General features: G+C 39.5%; 4 protein-coding genes across 7 annotated transcripts; all 4 read right to left on the bottom strand.

Annotated features, from left to right (window-relative positions):
- Positions 1 to 67: 67 nt before the first annotated feature.
- On the bottom strand, positions 68 to 1,997 carry LOC137716267 (beta-1,6-galactosyltransferase GALT29A-like). Its single transcript, XM_068455693.1, has one exon. The coding sequence runs from the start codon at positions 1,567 to 1,569 to the stop codon at positions 286 to 288; it is 1,284 nt and encodes a 427-aa protein (XP_068311794.1). The 5' UTR covers positions 1,570 to 1,997; the 3' UTR covers positions 68 to 285.
- Positions 1,998 to 11,889: 9,892 nt separating this feature from the next.
- On the bottom strand, positions 11,890 to 12,874 carry LOC137715021 (zinc finger A20 and AN1 domain-containing stress-associated protein 3-like). Its single transcript, XM_068454225.1, has 2 exons — positions 12,710 to 12,874; positions 11,890 to 12,580 (listed from the first exon to the last, which is right to left on the bottom strand). Exon 2 carries the CDS (start codon positions 12,563 to 12,565, stop codon positions 12,059 to 12,061), a length of 507 nt encoding a protein of 168 aa, XP_068310326.1. The 5' UTR covers positions 12,566 to 12,580; positions 12,710 to 12,874; the 3' UTR covers positions 11,890 to 12,058.
- Positions 12,875 to 13,688: 814 nt separating this feature from the next.
- Positions 13,689 to 19,168, bottom strand: LOC137715019 (pentatricopeptide repeat-containing protein At5g14770, mitochondrial). 3 transcript variants are annotated; one of them, XM_068454221.1, is made up of 5 exons: positions 18,946 to 19,168; positions 18,608 to 18,787; positions 15,179 to 18,426; positions 14,888 to 14,994; positions 13,689 to 14,359 (listed from the first exon to the last, which is right to left on the bottom strand). In XM_068454221.1, exon 3 carries the CDS (start codon positions 18,361 to 18,363, stop codon positions 15,298 to 15,300), a length of 3,066 nt encoding a protein of 1,021 aa, XP_068310322.1. In that variant the 5' UTR covers positions 18,364 to 18,426; positions 18,608 to 18,787; positions 18,946 to 19,168; the 3' UTR covers positions 13,689 to 14,359; positions 14,888 to 14,994; positions 15,179 to 15,297. The 3 variants fall into 3 exon arrangements, with proteins under 3 accessions (XP_068310322.1, XP_068310321.1, XP_068310323.1); XM_068454220.1 differs by lacking the exon at positions 18,608 to 18,787; XM_068454222.1 differs by lacking the exon at positions 18,608 to 18,787 and having other exon boundaries at positions 13,689 to 14,354.
- Positions 19,169 to 20,679: 1,511 nt separating this feature from the next.
- LOC137715020 (uncharacterized) lies at positions 20,680 to 24,518 on the bottom strand. Of its 2 annotated transcripts, XM_068454224.1 has the most exons (6): positions 24,208 to 24,518; positions 23,824 to 23,930; positions 22,772 to 23,276; positions 21,859 to 21,977; positions 21,550 to 21,761; positions 20,680 to 21,412 (listed from the first exon to the last, which is right to left on the bottom strand). In XM_068454224.1, the coding sequence occupies exons 1-5, from the start codon at positions 24,454 to 24,456 to the stop codon at positions 21,563 to 21,565; spliced, it is 1,179 nt and encodes a 392-aa protein (XP_068310325.1). In that variant the 5' UTR covers positions 24,457 to 24,518; the 3' UTR covers positions 20,680 to 21,412; positions 21,550 to 21,562. The 2 variants fall into 2 exon arrangements, with proteins under 2 accessions (XP_068310325.1, XP_068310324.1); XM_068454223.1 differs by having other exon boundaries at positions 20,680 to 21,761.
- Positions 24,519 to 25,647: the final 1,129 nt, after the last annotated feature.

The following is a 25,647-nucleotide window of genomic DNA, read 5'->3' as shown; positions in this document are numbered from 1 at the left end:
AACATCACATCGAGGCCGGTTTCAGTTTGAAAACTTCTTATGGTCGATCATGCATATGATTTCAATGTCGAAATCCAACGAATTCAATCAAAAAACAGATGATAACCTGATTTGGATTCCAATTTTACAGTTGATATTTCCCAAAACTATCTTAGATAGTAGAGGCTCAAAGTGTTAAACATAAGTCTTCAACAACTGCTGTTGAAGACTACAATTACAACACTAACAGTGCAACAATTCATACCAACTGATTCCACAAAAGTAAATGATTCAACTCCCAAAATGTCATTGATATAGAACCACAGGAGGAATGTTGAACTTGTCCGAAAGGAACGGTATTACCTGCGGTCTCTCGGCTAAATCGTGATAGAACGCGTACTCCGCTGGATAATCGTGCAATCGAAGCTCGGCCTTCTGATTCGTGTGATAATGATGCTTCGCTGAATCCGACTTCCCAAATCCAAAAACACTAACTTTGTCACAAATTCCCAAAGCAAGCATAATAGCCTGCATACCGGAAGAGTAATGAAACATGGAACCATCATGAACTGCCCCCCACTCCTCAAACGACTTCCCCGTCTCCTCCACAAACCGCTTCAACGAATAATACTTCACAATCCTCGCGCACAACACATCAAACCGAGAATCAGTCACAAGCAAAGGCGCTTTGTGGGACATGTTGCATATCGTGTAATCGAAGAGATGCACCGGTTGACAAATGTACATAATCATAGGCACATTCAGTCCATAAGGGTGGCAAAAACAACCATCTCTCCGAGCACAAAGATGCAAAATGTTACTATTTACAAACGAAATGCTGGTTTTCGAGCCAACTTTCTCCGAAAAACTCTGGATCCTCGCGTTGTTCAATCGAATGACAACCTCATGACTATCAATGAGAGCTCCATGATTACTCTTCAACAAAATCCCACTGTTTCCGACGACCGCACACGACGAATAGCGCCGTTGCTCCGAACCCACCAAGCCATTGTGCCTATCAATGGGATTCCTAACAAGTCTGACTAAATCCAACATAACATCAGCATGAAACCGTTTGTTTCTCGACCAATCACTCAAAACCCTCCTAAAATCCAACCAATAACGATAGAATCGGGGAGAGCGGAGCATTACCGGCAATCCAGTGGACGTCTTTGCTCTGATATCATGGTGATTAAATCGCCTCCACGAAGCGAAAGTCCGGTACTTTCCGAGACTGGCAAAGTTACCCTCCAACAGCTCCTCAATCTCCTTCTTGGCTTGAGCTTCACCTGCATCAACGGCGGCGAATCTGAGCAGAGTGGCATTGAACACCGGCCTCGACGGTTGGATTAGCACCTTATTCTCGAGCTCAAAGCTATGGCGGACGGCGTTCCGGCAGCTCAGCGTGGCGGCGAACACAATGAGGAGGAGAATGCTGAATAACGGGCGGACAGAGCGCTTCATGGGAAGAGTGAAGAGATCGTTGAAAGGGTTGATGGGTGTCGCTAAATGCGGCCAGAAATGGATGGGAGTGCAGATCTTGATGCTCTGCGTGTCGGCTTCATCCTGGTTTTCTACAGATTTTGGCATTAGGGAAGTGAGGATTTTCAGAGAGGGATTTGGGAAGTAGATGGGATTTGCATCTGGGATTCTGCTGAGGAGTGTTTCAGTGGGACTGAGAATGAGAAATTGGGATTTGGTTGAGAAATGGAAATTTCATGATGCTAAATGCTAAAGGGAGTGTGGGGTTTGGACCGGATTGGAGAAACCAGCAGGTGACAAACCCCATTGCAGGCGAAAAGCTTGAGACTTTGAAAGGCGATGGGATTTTTCTTTTTCTTTTTTTTTTTTTTCCCTGGGGAGTTGTGGGAGATGCAATGCAGTGGAAATACAGTAAAAAATTGACCACTTTATATATTAGGGTGTTTTGGTGGTGGGATGAAGGTTATTGATTGGGCAGTTGAAAGGTGTGATTTGCACTTGTTGAGGATTTCTGTAGTGGGAGAGGGAGAGTGTTGTGGAATAGTGGAGGCATGGTCTCCTCTCCTTCTCGCAGCTCAAAGCAATGATGGAGAGTGGGTGGGATTTGGGGTGGGGTCTACTTAGGGTTTTTTGCTATTTCGAAGAACCCACATCAATCTGCTGAAAAAGCAAAAAGCAAAAGAAAAACAAAGTGAGAATGAAAGGAAATTCTACCAACAAAAAATAGAAGAAAATTGGGTTACGAATTAATCCCGCGGATGCCTACAATTCTCAAGATTATGTGAGCGATTCATATACAGCACTTGTTTCTTTTATAAACGGTTCTACCAATATTTTTCCATAAATAATTAAAATTAAAAACAGATGATGAAACAAGTTTGAAAGGAGCATGAAACGAACTAATAAGAGAGAATTCCAACCAGCAAAATGTGCACCTTCCAAAATGCTTGGATTTTGGAAACTTTCTCAATCGGAGCCTTCGAATCACCTTCCACTTGAATCTTGTCAAACCCTAATTTAAAATCCATTTTGATTCTTTGCAATTTTATAAAGTGAAAATTTCGGTTGCAAAGACCGTTACCCTAGATTCTTAACTCTCAACAAATAAAGCATATTGAGGCTGAATTTGTTAAGCTAACCAAGCCATCAAAATGAAGTTTCATTCTACCTATCTTTGTATGATGCCACCTAATATGAAATGATTTTTCAAACACGTATCTGTTCTTACAAATACAGTTAACCATTTCTAAAGTAATACTCTATAATGGAATAACCTCTTTACAATCATAAAAATTCTAGTCCCAACTTGAGACCAATTGTGTATTAGAGTAAACTCCATATATAATTTTTGTTGTCCCATCTTTTTTTTCTTTTTTTTTTTTTGACGAAAACTCGATATTTTATTGAAATCAAATGCACTGCATCAACTTCTGGCTGAGGAGGTCCTGAATGAGATCAGGAGGGTCTTCTAACCATACAAATTCATTGCCAATAGAAATGGCAAACTTAGCTAATCTATGGGCAACCCCATTACATGTTCTTGGCACGTGCACAAAATGGACCGGGGAAAGCAACTCCGCCACTTGCCTGACATCCTCCACTAGCAAACCAAACTCAAACAAATCCCAAGAGCAATTATTGATAGCAGCAATAGCGAGAGCAGAATCACTATCCACAATAACCCGTCTAACCTGCAACATCCCCGCCAACCGAAAGCCCTCCAAAACTGCCTCAAATTCCGCATGAAGAGCATACCCAATACCCTCATTCCTCCATGCTCCCGCTGCTAAAAACTTCCCCGTCCAATCCCTTAACACAGCTCCCACTCCCCCAGAAAAATGCTTCAGTCGTGTGGCCCCATCAATATTGATTTTAACCCACTCATCAGAGGGGGTCATCCATTTGAGTTAAAGAACTGGCTTTGGCACACTCTACACTTCATGGGCTGCCAAAAATGCATGATACCAACACACAAGCTTCTGCACTACCTTCATAGGTTGTCCACGATGCCTATCCCATACCAGAGAGTTATGTGCCTGCCACAAGCCCCAAAGAACCATGCAAACAAGATCAAACTTAGCTCTTTGATTCTCAACTACTTAAAGGAGCCACTCACACATCAACGTTCCTGGTTCTGACAAGATACTAGCCCCCAACGGAGACCCCAACCACACAGCCTTTGCAAACACACACTCTCGGAACACATGCCTATCCATTTCAAGATTCCCCAAACACGCCCTACACTATATATCAAGGTGCACCCCTTTCCTTGCAAGATTAAATTTAGTCGAAATATTGTCCTGACTAACTTTTCACGTAAAAATTTTCACCTTAAAGGGAATCTTAGCCCTCCATATTGACTTCCAAAAAGGTAAAAAAGCATTGCTCCCTTCCAACGTAAACACGCCAACCGAATTAGATTGCACCAACTCCTTAGCCACCAGATAGCCACTGTTAACAATATACTCACCCCCAGAATTATAATGCCAAACTAACCGATCTGGCAGTAAGTGAAAACTGATCGGCATAGTACTAACCAAACCCACCTCCTCCTTTGAAAACAAAGCATGTAACTCAACCAATTTCCACAAGCAAGACTCCATATCAATAAGCTCCTGGACACGCATATCCTCCTGATCAGCAACAGCAATAGAAAGAACTTTGAAAGAATGAGGTCTTGGTAACCATTTATCCTTCCATACCTTAATAGACCCCAACCATTCCCAACAACCCATCTGGAGCCATAGACTAACACCTCACGTGCCTTTAAAATACTAGACCAGCAATACGAACAACTCTTCGGAACGATTGCCTCCCAAAAGGATACAGTGGGAAAATAACAAGCCTTGAATAGTTGTGCGACCAAAGAATTAGGTTGCTAGAAAATACGCCTCCCCTGCTTAGCCAAAACCGCTAAGCTAAATGCAAATAATTCCTAAAAGCCCATACCCTTTGCAAAGCTTTTCCCAAGACCACCAATGTATTTTCCTCGCATTCGGATCATTGCCCTACCAGAACCGAGCCATCAACTTGTGAAGATCATCACAAAAAGTCCTAGGAAGTAAGAAACAATCCATAGCATAAGTTGGAAAGGCTTGAGCAACCACTTTAATAAGAAGCTCACGCCCCGCACTACTCAAACATTTTCCTTTCCACCTACATAGCTTATTCATAACCCATTCCTTGATGTAGGAGAATGTTTTTTTCCTTATTTTTCCCACAAAGGTAGGAAGCCCCAAGTAACGTTCATGTTGCTCCACCACTTGGACACCAAGAAACCCGACCATAGAAATTTGCTCCATTGAACCAACATTTGCACTAAAAAGCAACATTACTCTTTGAAAATTTACCGCTCGCCTCGATGCTTGAGAGTATACATCCAATATATGTTGAATAACCGCACACTCATCAAGACTAGCTTTTCCGAATAGAAAACTATCATCAGCAAAGAGTAAGTGATGAACATTGAGAGCACCATCACAAATATGAATACCACTAAGAGCCCCACACTGCTCCTTTTTGGCAATAAGTGCCGAAAGACCCTTCACACATAGTAGGAAAAGATACGGTGAGATCGGGTCCCTTTGTTGGAGTCCACGGGATGGCACAACATAGCCCTTAGGCTCCCCATTAATTAGGAAAGAATAGGCAACCGATGACACACAAGCCATAATCACTCTGATCCATTCCCTAGCAAACCCCAACCTAAACATCATAGCCTCCAAGAATTTCCATTCAACACGATCGTATGCTTTGCTATGGTCCAATTTCAAAGCTAAATACCCATCTCGACCACATCGTTTGTTATGGAGAAAATGCCCAATCTCCACAGCTACTAGCAAATTATCGGAGATCAATTTGCCAAGGACAAATGCACTATGATGTGGAGAGATAATAGTAGAAAAAATCCCTTTAAGACAATTCGCTAACACTTTAGCTCCAATCTTATACACTACATTGCATAAACTAATCGGCCTTAGTTGGGTCATATCCTGAGGTTCGTTAACTTTTGGAATAAGTACGACATGCGTAAAGCAAGCTTCACACAACAAACAGCTCGATGTCAAGAAAGATCGAACAGCTCCACCACATCCGCCCCCACAATATGCCAAAATTTATGATAAAAAAAACGGAAACATCCCGTCCAACCCCGGAGACTTGGAATGATGCATTTGAAACAGAGCCAACTTAATCTCCTCTTTCATATAAGGTTTCAATAACTCCACATTCCTCACCGGAGTGACTTTTGGAACCACCGCATCTATCACTTCACTCATGGCATTAGGCAAAACCCCTTGGGACTGAAAAATCTTCCTAAAATAATCCACCACTACATGCTCAATACCATCAGGAGACTCTTGCCAAATCTAAGCCTCATCCCACTCCTTCTCCGATTCGAAGCACGTTGGTGAAAGAATTTTGTATTCCGATCCCCCTTATTCAATCATTGTGTTCGAGATCGTTGCCACCAAAACGTCTCTTCTCTACTCAGTAGTGAATCCAAAGTACCTATTAATTCCCTCCATACACGCCTTCAACTCCATCATGTTTGAGCACCCAACTTCTCTCAGACCTTCGCAATTTCCAATCTCGTCAAACCAAACACATTGCGCTACCACTCCAACAACGCCACCCACGTGGCACGAATCTTCTCACAAACCTAGAATAATGGCACTCTCACACTCGGAAAGGCCCAACCACTCTAAATGACATTCTCACAACCTTCCTCTTGTAACCATATTTCCTCAAACCGAAACCTTCTTCCCTTCCTAGCCTGCACCACCAAAGAAATCTGAATCTCCACCAACACGGGTAAATGATCAGACTTGGACGGGTTCAAGTGACATACCCTAGACAAATGGAACCGAGCCAACCATGAATTAGTGGCCAACGCACGGTCCAATCTGCACCTCACCTCATCCTCCCTACTATTTGTCCAAGTAAAATCACATCCAACATAACCTATGTCAACCAACTGACTGTTTTGGATAGTAACGCGAAACCCATCTATCTGACTCTCTCTTCTCACATTGCCACCAAGTTGCTCCTCCATGCTAATAATTTCATTAAAATCCCCGAGACAAAGCCAAGGTAAAGACCACTACTGCCCAAGAGAAGACAACAAAGACTATGATAAATGTCGAATCACCGTCGCATGATGACCATAGAACCTAATCAACCGCCACCAATGCTCAATCCTGACCTCCCTGCACACTGTGTCTATGTGATTCAGCGACGACGACTGAACCTCCAACTCCACATCATCAGCCCATAACAAACATAAACCACCAGACCTTCCATTGCTCGGGACAACAAAACTATTAGTAAAACCTAATATCCTAATTTTTGCCTCCATAACCTTCGCACTACACTTGGTTTCACACAAAAAAACCAAGGGGGTACGTTGACATTGGATAATTTCCAACAAAGCTTGAACTGCACGAAAGTCCCCAACTCCTTGGCAATTCCAACTTAACCCATTCATTATGAACTGCGAAGGTGGTCGCCCGCACTCCTCACCAATGGACTGAGCATAGCTTCGCGTACTCAGATGAAGCCCCATCTCTAGCTTGGTGCTTCTCTGATTGTACTATTTTCTCCCCTACCTGCCCGTTGCAACTTAACTCTAAGTTGGCAGGCAAACTTAGGTTAGGAGACGATCGCCCAGTCCCCAAGGAGATTGCAACCCCATCAACATGAGAGATCAAAGAACACAATCTTTTTCTATTATGTGTACACCGAAAGCTTTTCCTCACATCTCCCTGACATCTTTTTCTTTCTTCACCTGATCTCGAAACCTGTTCATGGAGTACACCACAGATAAATGGGTTTAGGCCAAAAAGATCAAACCCCAATGGAGACACTGGCCTGCAAACCAAATCAGGTGTCTCATCCCTAATAGGAAACAAACCACCCAATAATAACTGTGGCCCATCACCCAAGCCTAACGCCTCATCCCCACACAAAGTCCCCTACCAGTTACCCCACACGCCCCCATCACCACATCATGCGACTCCTCACCAAAATTACCAATTGAATTTGCACATAATAGAGTCACTCACGCCGAAGTTGTCCTTGTCTTCTAATTGCCTTCCCCAAGAAATACCAAGGAATCCTCCCCAATATCCTCCCTTATCAAAATTGGTGCAGAAAAGTCAACTCCCAAATCCAGCCCGCTAACCGTCCCCCCACCCACAACCTATGGCCCCCCACTGGTTCTTCCTCCTCCATCAACTTGAATTCCAGCACATGTACCCATCATTCACCACCCTCTTCTCTTCCTCCTACCTTGCCCTCTACCACCCACCCCTAACACATATTGCCCTGCCTTCAACCACCCCCCATACAGTGACAGAACTTCATCAATGTGACCACCCGAGTAGTGTGAGCAGTGCACTCCTCTGTGATCTAATCTACCACACAAGTAACAATACGCTAGAAAACGCTCGTACTGGAGAAGAACCCCAATCAACCCACTCCCTTCAGACTCTGGTAATCGAACTTGTATCTCCTCCGCAACAGCTGAAACACATTAATGGCCACCTTAATCTGCATAAACTCACCAAGGCATGTACCATCTTTATCTCAATCCACCGCCACTAACCTCTCCAAGGCAGCCACCAATTCTTCCCCCATACGCTTAGACATAATGGTCGAAGGCAACCCATGTACTCGCACCCAAAACACTTGCTCCCATAAGGGAACCCTCATCGGCATCTCCAGACCTTTCACCTCCACTAAAAGGAGCAAAGCCTTACCAAAAACCCTCAGACTACCACGCAGAACACATTGCACTTCAATTTCCGTATTAAAACAGAACAAAATTCGATTATCCCCAATTGTCATAGCCGCCACATTAGCCTTGAGTTGCCATAGATCCTTGAACATCCCCATCACCACATTGGCCCAAGGTGTTTTCCTTGACAATACTTTGCCAACCAAAAAGAACTTGGAGCAATGTTAACGCTTCGTCACCGTATCGCTAATCTCTACTTCCACCCCCTCTTGATCATTTAGATGGAACTTTGACTGAAACAACCATAGGAAATTCTCCATGATGTGGAAGAGTAGACCCAGTAGCCATCAAAGCACACCCAAACCCTAACTTGCGCTCCTTCTCACGAAGACTTTTTTTTTTTCCTCGACATAGTTATAATTATCAATGAGGACACAAATATGCAAGAAATACAATATTTGGCACCCAAGGAATACTATTTAGGAAATACAACATTCACTAAGAATAAATAAGTCATAAATAATAACCTTCCTAAAGTTACAAAATTAGTTTGGTCCCAACTGTATGATTTTAGAGAAGTATTACTATATAATGGAAAAAGCATCTTGGAAAGGTATTGAGCCCTTACATGACAGCGTAGATTCAAATTCCGTGGGTGGCTAATCTAACAAAATCAATCATTTGACAAAAAAAAAATCTTGTAAATTCCTTCAATATTGTCAAATGCAACTCAATAAGAAAAACATACCAAAATAGAGAAATAAATTTAATTATTTATTTTCCTGAGAAAAAGCGACTCTTAAAAGTGCCTAGTGAACTGTGATAATTTGTTAGGTTTAAGGTTGAAAGTTGTTATTAGTACTCAAACAATTTAATTGTGCACTCCAAATTTTTTATATTTAGAAAGAAAAATACACTTATGAAGAGTGCATAATTAAATTTTTGGAACGCCAATAATAGTTTCCTAAGATTTATGCTAAAGAAAAGGTCCCTTAACAGATATTTTTTTTTCAATATTTTGACGAAGAATGTAAACATTACATTAGAGTATAATAAAGTCTAATTCTTTTGACAAAAATTGATTATAATAGACATTGAAGAGATTGTACTCAATAGTGTTTTTTTTGGTAAGGAAGCTTTTTATTAAACACCGAAAAGCAATACATACAATAACAACCCACGGGCCCAAAACTAACTTATAAGCAAACATAAAGGGCCAAAACAAACAGATTACAAAAGGGCCAAACAACAAATTTGCCCCAAAAGGCAAAGCACAACAATAGCAACTAGAAAGTTCCACTACTTCCGCCGCCATAGAGATTTCTGATGTGCTCCAATCCTCACCCACAACCAAGCAGCACCTCATCAAACACATCATCCAATTCTGATCTGCTCCTCGAGCACATCCACGTAGTAAGGATAGCCAACAACTAATAGAAGCCAACTATCAAGATGAAATCAGTGAAAACCCACGAGCAACACTGCTGGAAAAGGCAAATAGCAACAAGAAAGTGGTGGTGTTGGAAACACCGGAGCCGGTGGAAACACCAGAGCTCTACACACAATCTCAACAGGATGCATGGCTGAAAATCGAACCAAGGATGAACTAGAACGAGGCGTACTAGCAGGGTAAGAGACACAAAACAAATCGGGAAATAAAACATGAGGAAAAAGTAGTAGAAGCAAAGACAAGAGAAGAGAAGGAAAGAAAAGGGGAAACGGCAACCAACCCCGGCCAAAGCTAGGTGCTACTGGATTTGCTCAACTTTGAAAACCTCACACAAAAAGGTGAGAAAAACTCTCTACAAGAAAGAAAGACTCTCACAATGTAAGCAACTCACTTTTCGTTCATGTATAAAATAAATTCATGGGTTTTGTTGATAAACAATTAAATTTGTAGGTGTTTGCAGTGAAGATCTTTAATGCATAAGAAAAATATTTTTACAGTCTTTTTAAGCTTTTAAGTTACATAACATCCGAAGGTTCTTATTGATTCATTTAATGACATGGATGTTTAAGTGAATTAAAACTAATATTAAAAATAAAAACATAAAACGGAAGAAGATTACAAAATTAGACAAAGAATAAAAATATAAAAACTAAAAGGGGAGGAAACCGTGTAAGCAATGGCCTCCGTTGTTTTTGCGCAAAGTACCTTCACGTGTTGAGTATTCGTTCTCCTCATCTTCGGGTAAAAAAAACTTCTTCCTGACCCTATTTCAAATCCCTAGTGCGGTACAATTATATGAATAACAAGAAAGAGATCGACTGCATGCCCAAGAAAAAGTTTGAGAGGGGAGGTGAGAGTTGTTGATTTAGGGTTTTGTTTTGTTTATCTAACGAAAAATTTAATAGATTAACTGTGTTAGTAAAAATATGTTATCTTCGATCTTAGCGAATTTGTACATATAAAATAAATAAGCACATTTGACCAAAAACCAAAGCCATGGGCCCGAGGAGTGGGGGGTGGGTTTGGCCAATGGACATGCCTAAGTCAGCTTTCTGAAGAGAGAGAGTTTTAGGGATTAATTGTGTGGCAAAAGCTTACCAAAATTTGTGAAAACATGAGGCATTTATAGAGCATAGGGCCAACCATGGAGAAGAGGGATCTCACACCATGTGTCGCCATCCGGTTGGCTAAGGTGTGTAACCCGTAAGATGAAGTATGAAAGAATTATACCGGAGATCATTGAATAAATAATATCTTAGAATTATTTTGTGAAACCATAATTGAATTTGATTCTGATTCCTTACTTGATTGAGTTAATCTTCAATTAGCCTAATAAAATTATAACCGAATTCTCCAACACTAACAGCCACCGTAGCTGACATTAGGTCCAACCTCTTTTGTGAAATAGATATATGTTGTTTGCCCCACAAAAAAAAAAAAAAAAAAAAAAAAAAAAAAAAATCTTTTTCATATAGCAATTAGGGAGCTGACGGCATGGCAATTAGAATAATAAAAAATTGGAAGTTTTAACGAAACACTTCCAGTACTGTTCATTTTTAACAAAAAACCACATTTTTACCTTTTTCTGGTACTATTTACTACACTTTTATTTGTCATTTTTCATTAAAACTAAAGCTTTTTTGGATTTTTCGTTATTTTTCCTTAGAAAATTAAATTTTAATCCTTAAATAAGATGAAGTTTAGAAAAATGTCTTATACAAGATTAAAATTTGATTTTAGTCCCTAAACTCTATCTAATGCCAGTTTATGTATTTAATGTCTTTATTTTTTATTTATAATTTTATGGTGTTCATAAATAAATTTTTAAAATTATATTGTAAATTTTAATTCTCATTATAGTAAGTATCTTATATAAGAAGATATTTTCGTAGAGATTTTTTGGTACACATATATTTTTACATATTGTCTTATGTGCCACTAATTCATTGTAATTTAGGTACGAACATTTCGGTACACTAGTTTAGTATAATATGTTTAGGTACGAACATTTCGGTACACTAGTTTAGTATCATATATTTAGGTATGGAATTTTTGTTACACTTATTTTTTTGCATATTTTCTTATGTGCCACTAATTCACTACAATGTATTTAAGTACTATAATATATTTAGGTACAGACATTTCGTTAGTAGGAAACCTTCATATCACATGATTCACACGTACAATTGTTGATTGAATTATGGACAAATTGTTTTCTTTTTCTTTTGAAAAAAGGGGAAAGAAAGAAAGCGGAAACCATTAAATTATGATTAAATTTTTACAAAGACCAAGCAATAGCATTATCCCACCCACACCATCAGCCAACCATCCCCTACCCAAATTTCCCACACCACGAAAAGTAAAATGACCACGGCAACCCTGGAAATAATGATATTAACGGCCGCCTCCTCTCAAATCTTATGCAGCTTCTCCGCCTTCACAACCGGGTTGGCCTTGGCGATCCGCTCCTTCCCCATCCCTCTGAAATCGAACCCGCACGCGTGCTGCTCCGGGTACCTGTGGGTCCCACAGAACGTCATCCCGCACCTGCACTTATACCCCGTCAACCCCACGCGCCGTCGGCACGTCGTGCACCTGTTCGCCTGCGCCCCCGCCGACGGCGCGGCCTCCTTCGCCTCTTCCTCCTTCGCTTCGACCACACGCTCCACCCGTGCCTTGTGCGCGGGTGAGACGGAGTTCAGCGGGGACGAAAACGGACGAGAGGGAGAGAAGGACGAGGAAGGAGAAGCGAAAGAGGAAGAGGAGATGAGAGTTTGGTTGAGAGCGATCGCCTGTTGTTCCTTGAGCTGCAAGTCACGGTAGCATTTGGAACACAAGTTCTGCGTCGTCGGGCTTCCGAAGAAACCGCAGTTGTTGACGCATAGCTGCTGTGCCTGGCAACGATGCTCTTCCGCCATTACGATCTCAATTTTCTGCAATTCCAAAACAAATTATTCGAAAATTTCCGCAACCAAATATCCGAATCCGATCAAAATCTCGACAAATCAGAAAAAATTTCCCCCCAAACCAAACAGATTCAAATGACAACACAACCAAAATACCTGTTTGGAAATCGAATTAAGAAGGTGATCGCAGAATCACAATTTCTGGGAAGAACAAACCGAAAGGAAGGAAAAAAGAAAAACCAGGCGGTCCCTTGGCGATTGGGATTCCTGGTCCTCAGAGGAAACAAAATTCCCTCCTTTCTCTCTCTCTTTTTTTTTTTTTTTTTTTTTTTTCCTCTTATTAAAATGCGCGTAACTTAGACAGAAGAGGATTTTATTGAGGCCGTTCAAATTTTGAAATAATTAAATTGGTCATCTTCTCGAAGTCGTTTCGGCCACGGCAGGGATTTTGGTCATTTAATTCGCCACGCCAATTTGGACCGGCTCGGTTTGCCGATCCGGGGCCGCTCGTATCGTTTTCATGTGGGCCTTCCCTTCGTGCGGGTGTTGGAGTGGGTCCCCGGTTTTAATTTTTATAAATCCGGCTGCTGCTGGCCATTGAAAGGTACATGCCTACAACTGGTTGCAAACGCCAACACGTGTTGTTATTGATTATTATTGGAGTAGTTGCTATCAGCCCATCTTTTCTTACCTCTCACAAGTTTTTTTTTTAATTTTTAATCGTTAGATTAAATAAATTAAATAAGATCAAAGATTAATAGCATTTTCTGTTATTTAATCATTAATTGTTATTTATTACATACTAGCTTTTTCTTGCGCACAAAATCATTAGTTGTCATTTGTTAGATACTAGTCCCTTTATCTTCCTTGGGCTAGACTGGACTAATTCTTAATGTAATTTCGTGTTTGTTTCACGCAGAGACTACATTTAATGAGACTCACCTAGACTAAGTCCTACTAAAAACTTCTCCAAATGATTCAGAAGTTACCGGGAACAAAAAAAAAAATATATATATATATATATATATATATATATATATATATATCAACACTTCATAACGAATCCTACACTCAATATTCTTTCACGATATAGAAGACATTAAAACTGTAATAAAAAAATAAAAAAAATAAGAAAAAACCCCATTTTTGCAAGTAGACATACTTTAATCAGTTACAAGATGATCTTCTCTGCATCACAGAGGCGCGACCACATAAACTTAGGTCCCTAAATAATCTTCACAAACTAAAAGGCAATAAACCAAAACTATTCTGCTTTTTAGACACCAACATTGGGATTCCGATGAAGTTTTTCACCGGAAAATTGGCAAATCTCCTTTGAAGCCTTAGCTTGCAATCCGAGGATGTACCGCCATACAAATCCATAAAAAATAACCCACCTTTCTTTGACAAGGCATCAAGAGCATGCTTGAAATACAGAACCAGTTCAGCACATTGATGGAGACAACTCCTCTAGTTAAAAGCACACACAATGCTCTAGCAGGTAACAGATGGTTCCTCAAGCACTTCTCATCTTGTGAGGAAGAAGAGTCCACTTGAAGAGTAGATTCTTATCCACCACTCTCCAAACCATCTCCGTTCTCTCTGAGTGAAATGTTTCTCCTCAACTTCTCGGATAAAACTTTATTATTTTGGCGTCGTTAGGTTGCAAGACATTCCCATGAAAAAGGGACATTCTGCAGTATCCACCAGCCCCAACTTTATTTATGTTGTTCTCCATGCACCAATTTAGCAGTTCAGGGTCCAAATCCAACCTTACAGCTTCGGTCATTCAAGAGCCATCCTGTACTGTCATACACAGAGCTAGTGTTAGGTCTTTAGACACAGTGCTGGGAACAGTGACAGAGAACTTGATTTTGTACATATGAAACTGGCCAGTTTGCATCTCCACATAGTGCTGATAGATAACTTTATCATAACAGAAAATAAATCTAGCCACAAGACACCCCTCTTAGTTATTTATCATAGTTAGAAGAATGAACATGTACATATATATGACCCCTGAAAACATAAAGAAGGCCAACAAGGTTGTAGAATCACCATCTCTTCTTTCAACTAATCTGCAATAACTCATTAGCACTAAATCTCCACATATGGCAACTGGGGAGCTGTGAATTGAATCACCAACACCTACAGCTTCCGATATGGCAACTAATGTTTTAGTAAACAAACAGTTTTAATGAAAATTTAGTGGCAGCAAGTCGTCAACAAAAGGCACCAAAATGGCAACAATATTGCTTGCAGTTAGAATCCAAATATCGGATAACTAGTTTTAAACCTCTGTTCAGATATGTCAAAAAAAGGATAGTAATATACCTAAGAAGGGCAGTGCCGCAGAAATATTCTTGGGGATGTATATATAACCTCGCACCCACATACATTGAAAAGAACTTCCGCAAATAGTTTATGTCTCCTTTCGGCAACTGCATATAATATAAACTTCAAAACTCCTCTTGAAGAACCACATTAAATCATTCATTTGGATTTACTTCTAAAATAAGATCAGAAACAAAAACAGAATACCACAACTTCAGTACTTAATTTAACTTCTACAAATTTTCAACGAAAACAAATAGCTATACTAAGTATGGAATGAGGAATGCATACCATATATCAAGCCTTTCAGGACTTGGTTTCCAATTTAAGAATTAATCCAGCCTCAGTATGGAATGAAAGGCAATCTATGTGCCATAATGGGTATTTCCTATATTCTTCATTCCCATCTATCATGTGTTCTTTTTGTTATAGAGTTCCTTCAATAGCCTCTGAGCATCGGCCTTCTTTCCTGGTCGAGCAAAGGTAGAACTGATGCATAGAACGGTACTTTCACATGGAACATACCCTTTTTCTTTCATATCAGTTAATAATCTTTTTGCCTCAGCCCGATATGACTTTTTCAAATTTCTCTCCAGCTCTGGCTGCCTTGATAGCCTACACCAGCCACAGATTAGTATGTTGTAAGTTGAAGAGTTAGGAGAGGTCCCTCTTGTCTGCATCTCATTCATAAGCTCCCTAGCTTGGCTCATCTTTCCCGCCTTAGCAAAATCACTAATAAGGATATTATAGGTGCTAGTTTTGGGAACAAAACCCTTGCTTACCATTTCACAATAAAGTCTTATAGCTTCCTTTTTATTTCCCTTCTTACCATGACCAGAAACCAAAGTGTCATATGTAGAAGCATTAGGAACAAAGCCTTTGTTCTTCATTTGACCAAAGAACTCCTCTGCATTTGTCATCAGACCAGCACCTGAAAGTCCCCCTAAAAGAAGATTGTACGTTTCAATATTTGGAGAAACTCCCTCAGCCAACATTTGCGAGTAAGTAGCAAAAGCCCTTTTCATATGGCTGCTTCTGCAATATCCACATATAAAGGCATTGTAGGTATCAATATCAGCTAAAAATCCTCCTCCAGTCATCTCTTTCAATACTGAAGTAGCTTTCATGGTCATACCTAGCCTACACAAGACAGTAATGAGATTATTATAAACATCCCGATTGAGGTTAAGCCCCATACATACAAGCTTATGATGCATCTGCAAAATTGAATCAGCTCTTCTACTCTTTGAAGAAGCATCAAGCAGAATTCTGTGAATAAATGATGTAGGAAGAGAACCATCAGCCACCATTCCATTTAAGACATCTATTGCTTTTCCTATCTCATCAGTATCACAAAGTCTTCGTATCAGAATGTTGCAAGTGTTTGAGTTTGGAATTAACTCTTGACACTTCATCTCATGCCAGAGTTTAAAAGCATTTTCAGTGTCACCCTCTCTGCAGAATCCATTAATCATGGTATTGTATGTGGCACAGTCAGGAGCCAAACCCAACTCTTTCATTCCAGTACAAACAGATTTTGCTTCGTACTTCCCAAGCCTCAGTAAACCATTCATCAAGACATTGTATGCAACAACATCAAACCCTATATTTTTCTCCATCATCTCTTGGGCCAAGTTAAGAGCAATTGACTCCTTTCGCGCTTTAAAGTAACCATCCATTAGAGATGTGTAGTTAACACGGTCAAGAAACAAACCCCCAGAAGTCATATCCATAACTAATCCTTCAGCTCCCTCCATCCTTCTGCACCTTTTCATGTTGTTCACAAAAGCATCAAGTATGAAACTATTTTCCTCCAATCCTCTGATTTTCATTTCATTGTAAAGATCAAGAGCAAACTCTTGTTTGCCTGCCTTAAAACACCCATCAATTAGTGTTGCATACACAAAAGCATTTGGCAGGATATTCTTTTGCACCATCTCCCTTAATAAATTCATGGCCTCATCAAGCTTTCCTTCCTTCATGAAGCCATTTATCATTGAAGAATAAGTAAAAATATTTGGTAGAACGTGGCGCTTCTCCATTTGTTTAAGTATAGATTCTGCATCATTCATGTCTCCTAAATTGCAAAGCCCGTGTATCAATGCAGAGTAGGCGATAGAGTTTGGATCTAGGCCAAGCTTTGAAATTGTTTGAAACAGGTCTTTAGCCTCATCAGCTTTCCCAACCTTAAAGAGTCCAACAATTAAAGCAGTACAGATTACCAAATCAAAAACCAGGCCACGAACAACCATTTGGCTTTGAAGGGCAAGAGCTTCCATGGAAGAGCCTGCTTTAAACAAGGAATCCACAAGGGTAGTGTAGGAGACATGATTAGGATCCACATCCATTTCCTCCATCTCCCTTAGAAGCACTTTGGCTTCTGATAACCTCCCATACTTGCAAAGGCCATTTATAATGGAGCTATAAGTAACTACATCGGGATAAATGCCATTCATAACCATTTCTTCACACAAAGACAGAGCTTCTTCAAGTCCTTGCTGCTTACTGTAAGAACTAATGAGTGTGGTGTGTGTTATAAGGTTTGGTTTCAAGTTCTCACCTTTAGTCTGATTCTGGCCATCATCTCTTTCATCTTGAGGGCCTTCTTTGTTTCTCCGTGATCTCAACATTGTATCTATAAGACTCTTGGCCCTTACAAAATCACCCATGTTGCAAAACCCATGTATGAGAGTATTATAAGTAACAATATCAGGCGACAGACTGTCCCTACCCATTCTCTCCATCAATTCAAGTGCCTGACTAACTTGACCAGCTTTGCAATGTCCAGCAATCAAGGTGTTAAAACCTACAACATCCTGTGGAATTCCACCATCCACCAAATTATCCATAACCCATTCTGCATACTCTACCAAACCAATTTGACAAAACCCGTTCACTAGTGTATTACAAGTATACGAATCGATTGATATATCCCTCTTCACCATTTGAGACAAAAACCCAAAAGCCTGATAAGCCAATCCTTGTTTACAGAAACCCCATATGACAGTATTATATGAAACAGTATCAATTTCACCAGTTCTCAGGAAATCTAGTGCAAGACTCAAGTTTCCCACTTTGCAAAAAGAATGAATCAATATGTTGCGGGTGAAAATATTGGGCATAACCCCACAAGAGAGCATCTCAGCGTAAAGAAAAGATACATGAGAGACAAAACCTGAGGCATTGAATTGGTAAAGAAGTTGATTCCAGAGCGGCAAATCAGGAACAAGGCCGTGATTTCGCATAGAATAGAGGGCACCAGAAGCATTGGAAAATCTGCCACATGTCAAGTACAGGTGTACGAGGGTGCAGAAGAACGATGCGTAGAGGTGGGTCTTGGATGGCGGGATGGCAGAACTGTAGCTTTGAACATGGGAAGGAGCAGAGATGGGTGGGTTTTTAATGGCCATGGGAATTGATCGACGAAGTTTGGCTGATGACAAGAAGCTCAATGTTTCAAACTTACTGAAGAACATCACCACCCAAACAAAAAGGAACTAACACCAAACTTTTCTAGCTTATTGGGACTTCACATGATCCTACAAAACAATAGAACAAAACTAGTTCACATGATCATATAGTTTATAATAATCAATTCTACAAGTTCTACGAAGCACTGTGACATGGTTTTCCAAACATCATGCTAGCAAGTTAACGAGAATTCGGTATAACCATTTTGCACAGGAAACGCAAGCAACTGATCCAAAAACCAAACTCTACCTTTTTTATCACTGCTTTCATCAATGTAGCCATTTGCAACTCAATACCTCAAATAATTCCACTACTTCTTGTCCGCCATTTCACCTATACAGTTTAAATTGAAAGCTGCCAACCTCATAATTTAGTCCTAACTTAACCAAATCGTCCCACTTACGCTATCGCTCTACTAAAGAACTGAACCTAATCGAAATCAGAAAGCAATGTCTGATTAGTTCCGTTTTCTAAGCAACCAATCAAAGCAAAAACGCAACCAGCCAAACAGAAACTAACAAACATACGTGTGTGTGTGTGTGTGTGCGCATATCTTTACAGAGGACAAAAAGGGAAAAATAATTTACCTACTGGTACTGGTTAGGCTCCAGTCGTGGTGGCTGGTGGTAAAACAGGGGCAGTGCTAAGGCTGCAGTCGTGGAGGCTGGGGGAGAAGGGATAATATTCAGGAGGTTGATCACGGCTGTTGACGCGTCGCCGTCGTCGAACGGGAATCCGGTCTCGCTGCTTCAATTTGGGTCGTAATGGAGAAAACCTTTACTCTCCCGGTTCAATACCTTATCGACACACTTTATGTTTACTTTATTTTCTGTTGAAAAGGATCCAGAGGAGAGGAGGATCTAGGATCATTTTCTTAGAGATTTTATAATCGTGTCTGTTCATCGTATATCGTGTAATTAATTTTAATTAAATACTATTTAAATTTTAACTTTTAAATAATTTTTTACCGTACGATATACGATAAATAAACACGATTACAGGATCTCTTGAATTTCTAGAAAAAGAATCCGTGGAGGATCCGTTACCATTTTCTTTTGCTTTATTTAATCCAAGGTGGAAAGGAACGGTTCTGGTTTTACTAGTGTTTGGCTCGTTCAAGCTCAGTTCGCATATTAAACTAATTGAGCTTCGACAAAATATTAGGCTCGTTTGAAAAATGAGTCGAGCTTGAGCTTTTGATATGTTGGGTCAATAATTGTTGTGAGGAGCTGGTATCTTTTTACGTTGGATTGCAATTATTTTAAAGCATTAACTTATTATTTAGGGCAGATACTTTTGCATAATTCAAATCAATGGCTTGTTATTATGTTTATTTTGTTAGGTTTTTATGAAATTAAATCGAACTAAAAATAAGTAGGGGTGGGTTCAAAAAACTGAAAATTGAAAAATATCGGACCAAACACCAAAAACCCAAACTGAATCCCTTTACACTTATGAATGTATGTCCATTATGTTTCTTTTGTGAAACTTTGTTGCCAAGTTTGAAACTAAGTCTAGCGCTTTTTCAATGAGCATACTTGATTCAATTAAGGAGGATATTCCATTGGTTATAGTCTTATAGAAGAAAGTATTGGAAAGCTTTGGAACTTGAAAGAGCTTCTCTATTTATTTTCTTTTGGAATGGATACGGTGATCATCTTTCTCTGCAATTGAGGTTGTTGATAGAATATGATTGGTTTATATGATCTTGTATATGTACAACTACATTCCCACTTTCCTCATTTTCTTATTATTAGTCTACCAATACAAGCTTCTTTTCTAAATTCCATATTAAGAAAATATCAAGTTTTATAAAATAAAATTAAAAAAAAAAACCGAAACCAAACCGAACAAAACCAAACTGAAAAAAAGGAAACCAAAATAAAATCAAACCGAACCAAAAGAAAATCAAGTTTCGGTTCAGTTTCAGTTTTGGCAAAAAACGAACCAAATGAAACCGAACCCACCCATAAACATAAGTTCGAGCTTGTTTGAAGAATGAGTTGAGCGTCAATCAAAAGCTCATGTTTTGTTTACAAACGAGCTTGAAAAAATCATCCTAGTTGAGCTCGAGTTTGCAATTACGAGCTTTTTCCGAACTTGTGCTGAGCTTGAACACAAATAGTATCATCTAAGCCAAAAGCTTAAGCAACTTGGTATTTGTCTCAGATCAGCTCATTTACACCCGTATTCAAGAGGACAAAACGAGTGTGAAAATCATTTTCAATTTTTATTGCAAATAGTCTCTAAATTTGATCTAACTTCTCATTTTGATCCTTGAGTTTCAGGGTCCTCGACTTTCACTGTCGTACATCAATATCTGTTAAGATTTCATCAATACCTCTGTTATTATGCTGATATGGCATACATAGAGTCCACAAGTCCAATAATGTACTATTGTACTGTCACAAATTTTATAAAAATAATATCTTTTATCTGATAAAATTCATAAAAACAAATAAAGAAATTAAAAACCAAATACATAATCCTGGATCCCCTCTCTCTCCGGTCGCCCCCATCTTCCAAAATTCCTAATCCAGGAGATGCACATCGTTCAAAATCGAAGGGCGATTTGGGAGCTCGGCAGAGATTCTCCGGTGACGGAAACTCCTGCGGTTTGTGCCATGCCGGAACGTAGTAACATTGTAAATGTAAATTTGTAATAACTTATTCTGATTTGTAGTTTTTGGGCACAGGTTGGAATCCAAAATACACCTCCAACCCATCACAGATATATTTCTCATGTTCTTTCGACTTTGATCAGGAATCACAGAAAAGTATATACAACAGGTTTTCATAATTTGATGCAAGGTGTCCACAACGATAAATTACATAACGACGTTAACCGTGAACTTTTTTGGGTAATCAACGTTAACTGTGAAATTAAGTTAACAGTAACAAGTAACAAAATGGACATGTTCGTACATGGAGGAAAACAAAATGTCAATTCTGGTATTCTTCCCTAACTTGTAAAAGACTGCCAGACCTAAGCTATTTTTGGTCTACCCTGAGTCAGCAATGATCGACTATAGCGGTGAGAGCACAGAGTGAATACTGCAAGCAAACATTTGAAGCATACAAATGGAAAATAGGTTCATAACTTTCAAAAACAGCTTAAAACCTACTTAGTCGAAAACTATGGTTCTTTTGGTCAGGGTAGATATTCAATCCAAGCTTGATGCGAAACTTACCTTATGCATGGAGCTATGCAACACCTACGATGTATGCATTCCATGAATCATGTTGCTGAAAATGTTTCACCTCTTCATATTTTATGTCTCGCCCAACACCAAAACCCTCTGTTCTTCGGATTTCTCCGCTGTCTTGCATCTTCCTCAGCCAAAAATGGACAGACTTAAAGCCTGCCTCTTCTAAGCAGTCCTTGATCTCCGGCAGCGACCACCTGAGGCAAATGAGCAGTTGTCTCTCAATAATTCAGAATTTACCAGAATTACAAAAAATTATCAATAAGTTATAACTGGAAAAACATAACGACTTACAGCCTCCAGCTGTATGAAAACGCATGTCGAATTTTCTTCTGCTGTTTTTTGAGATGGAAATGGAGGCTAATTCTCGTCTTGCGTTCAATGATATCAAATTCAGCTTGCTCCCAAACATACTGCAAAAGCCAATAGAACTTCAAATAAATACGAGAGACATCTTTGGAAGTTATTTCATAAGATTCGATCTGCTCTGCGTCATAGAGGTGAGACCATCACATAAACTTAGGTCCCTAGATATTCTTCAGCAGATAAAAGGCCATATTCTAAAACCTATATTCAGCTTCCTATGAAATATTTTAAAAAAGCTTGTTGCCTTCTACAGATGACCCACCCTCCATTAAATGGGAGGACGAAAAAAGGAGGACCGACCTTGGGCTCCAGGGATGGGTTTCTTGTGAAGCACAACGGGGTTGGAGAACGAGAAGTGATTTAATGATCCCAAGTCGGGTTAGGAGGACTAGTAGCACAACTCTCAGAAGCTGAACATGAATACACTTAATGAACATAACACTGTAAAATTTTCTCAAGACGAAAAATATACATATACATATATACATGCGTTGTTCATCTCTCTGAGGACGTCAGGACACAGCTGTAGTCAATCAGCCAGTTTCACCAATTGATTGAGTTGTCCAAAATTTGTGTACTTTTGGTTTTTTGGCTTTTTCTTCCTTGCCTATCAATTGGTACCTATTGGTTGGTAAATCAGTGGTGCATCTGAAGCTAAGAAAGTTGGGATGTCTAGCACAGAGGATTCCACTAATATATGTCGTATTTATATGGCTTATTGGCCTCTGTTTCATATTGTTTTCTTTTGCCTTCATCTTACACCACACACAAACACTGCGATTCTGATAAAGTGCAAATAATGCAACAATAAGCAAGAAGTATTTGAAATGAAGTTTTGTACCGTAAAATTGGCAAATCTCCTTTGAAGCCTTAGCTTGCACTCTGAGGATGTACCGCCATACAAATCCATTACAAATATTCCACCTTTCTTTGACAAGACAGCAAGAGCATGCTTGAGATACAGAACCAGTTCAGCACGTTGATGGAGACAACAACAGCTGTAGTTAAAAGCACACACAATGTCTCTAGCAGGCAACGGATGATTGCTCAAGTACTTCTCATCATGTGAGGAAGAAGAGCTCTCTTGAAGAGTAGATTGCAATCCATCACTCTCCAAACCATCTCCGTTCTCACTGAGTGAAATGTTTCTCATCTGCTCCTCAGCCTCAGGCTTAATTAGTTTGGCCTCAAGAGGTTGTAAGACATTCCCGTGAAAGAGGGATATTCTGGAATATCCATCAGACCCAACTTTATTTATGTTGTTCTCCATGCACCAGTTTAGCGCTTCAGGGTCCAAATCCAACCCTACAGCAGTCCTTCTCGGGTCAGTTCGGAGCCATTCTGCACTGTCAACCACATAGTTTGCATTAGGTCCTTATACTGTGCTTGAAACTGTGACTGAGAACTTAATTGCTTTTTACTTATGTAATCGCCTATTTGCATCTCCAGTGTCAACAGATACCTAAAATATAATACAAAATAAGTCTATAGCCTATCCGCTGAAATAGTTATTTTATCATAGCTAGAAGAAGCTCGAACATGTACAACTGTGCATATTTATAACCCTGACAACATAACGAAGGCCAATTAGGTTGTAGAACCACGACCTCTTCTTTTAACTAAATCTCTGTATTTCATTCAATATGACAACTGGAGCTGTGAATCAAATCTCAACTGCTACAGCTTCCGTTATGGAAACTAACCGCACATACTGGAACTGGCGATTGATGTTTTAATAAAAATAAACAAACAATCTTTCCGAGAAACCTATGGCAGCAAGTCCTCAACAAAAGGCATCAAAAAGAAACAGTAAAGCTTCCAGTTAGAATATAAATATCCAAAAACTAGTTTCAAACCTCTGTTCAGATATGTATAAAAAGGATAGCAATGTACCTAAGCAGCGCAGTGCCACAGAAATCTTCTTGGAGATGGAGAGGTAACCTCCCACCCACGTACATCAAAAAGAACTTCTGCAAATAGCTTATGTCTCCTTTCGGCGACTGCACATAATATAAACTTCAAATTAATCACATATCAAACCTCCTCTTGAAAAACCACATAAAACCATTCATTTGGGTTTACTTGTAAGTAAAGATCAGAAACAAAAACAACAACAAATATTTTATACAACAGATATACCAGGTTCACATGAATAGGGTTTACTTCAAAGTTTCTTCCAGTTTCCCATCAAAATGTATGGCATTTTTTTTAAGATTTTCCCATATTTTCTCAGCTACCAAACATGGGGTTAGTAAAACGACTGTGAATGGGCCGAACCTGTACAGATTGTTGATAAAGAAGAAACTTTGAGGGCATATCAGTTGATGGGTATTCATCAGCAACCTCCTCCTCCGCCGCCGCCTCCTCCTCCTCCTCCTCCTCCTCCTCCTCCTCCTCTTCTTCTTCGGAAACAGTGAGCTTGGAAGCGGAGTGACCTTCATAATCACCGTCGCCATCGTCTTCCTCAGTGTAGTGGAAGGCAGCTCTCCTTTGCCGGTGTCTCGGTTTCTTATCGCGCTTTCCCATCTCTTTCAGTTTTTCTACCACCGGCGCTCGACAACACCTTGACCTTGAGAGGTAGGGTTATTTTGAAAAATATTTTTTTATAAAAAGAAATTTGATAAATCAGTTTAAAATCAAATCATAATGGTTGAACCCACAAAACTAAATATTGATTACACATCATCCATCAAATATCGATGATATTCTATTAAATATTAATGACATGTTCATCACACATGGACGATATAGTAAACTAATTGTTTTAATAATTGAGACATGAAAAGTAATTATTTTGGCATATTTTCCTTTTTAGTTTGACATAAAATTACTATTTTGGTCACTACGAATTCCTTTTTAGTTTGACAGACAAATTGTACACATATTCATAGCTAATAGTTTTGGTTACTTTCCGTTCAACATTGATCTACAATGTCATCTTTGTCATTGTGGAGGGATTTTACAAGTTTGGAGAAGAGTTCACCAAGTGAATCAAGGCGTTGAGTGGTGTAGTCTATCATAAAATGATGACTAGGTTTGTCAGGTATTTTTAGTTAGTACATGAATTTACAAGTAGCAAGGGGTGCCTTCAAGCCGCTCGCCCAGTAATAAAGGACGGATTACGAGGCTTCCTTAAAACTAAAAACTAGAGGTCTCGGATTTAAAACCCACTGTTGGTGAGGAAGCCAGACTTGTGGCCACGGGAAGGCTGAAATGCCACTGTGAGTCTTCCTGGCCCCCCGGAATGAATGAATAACAGTGGCTTGCCACCAATTGTCCTCTTTTTAAAAAAATTAAAATTAAAAAAAAAAAGGTGTAATTATGCTTGAATCAAATGACAGCTTTTTAATCACATTTCTTAGTATCCATTAAGAGTCACCTCTCATGTAGTTTACAGCACGTTATAAGTACGAAAGTTTGTTTTTTTTATACAGGGCTAAAAGTTCTATTTGGATAAATTTTCAACCCTAGTTCCTTTTGCATTAATTTTGCAAAGTCCTTTCTTAATATCTAAATTATAAAAGCAAACAGTGTACCGTCTTATGTTCCACTTACACTGAAAAATGTTGCCTTCTAGCACATGCAGTTATGGGGGAAGCGAAAGTGCAATTGTGCAATTCCCCAAATTTGAAGGGTCCCCAAAAAATTTTGTCATCTAAACCTATATGTAATAATCTATATATTAAAAAAATTCCTTTTATTAACACTTTAAAATCT

Source organism: Pyrus communis, chromosome 14 (assembly GCF_963583255.1).
Source record: "Pyrus communis chromosome 14, drPyrComm1.1, whole genome shotgun sequence".
Lineage (NCBI taxonomy): Eukaryota > Viridiplantae > Streptophyta > Magnoliopsida > Rosales > Rosaceae > Pyrus > Pyrus communis.
This window is presented reverse-complemented; position numbering and strand designations above follow the sequence as displayed.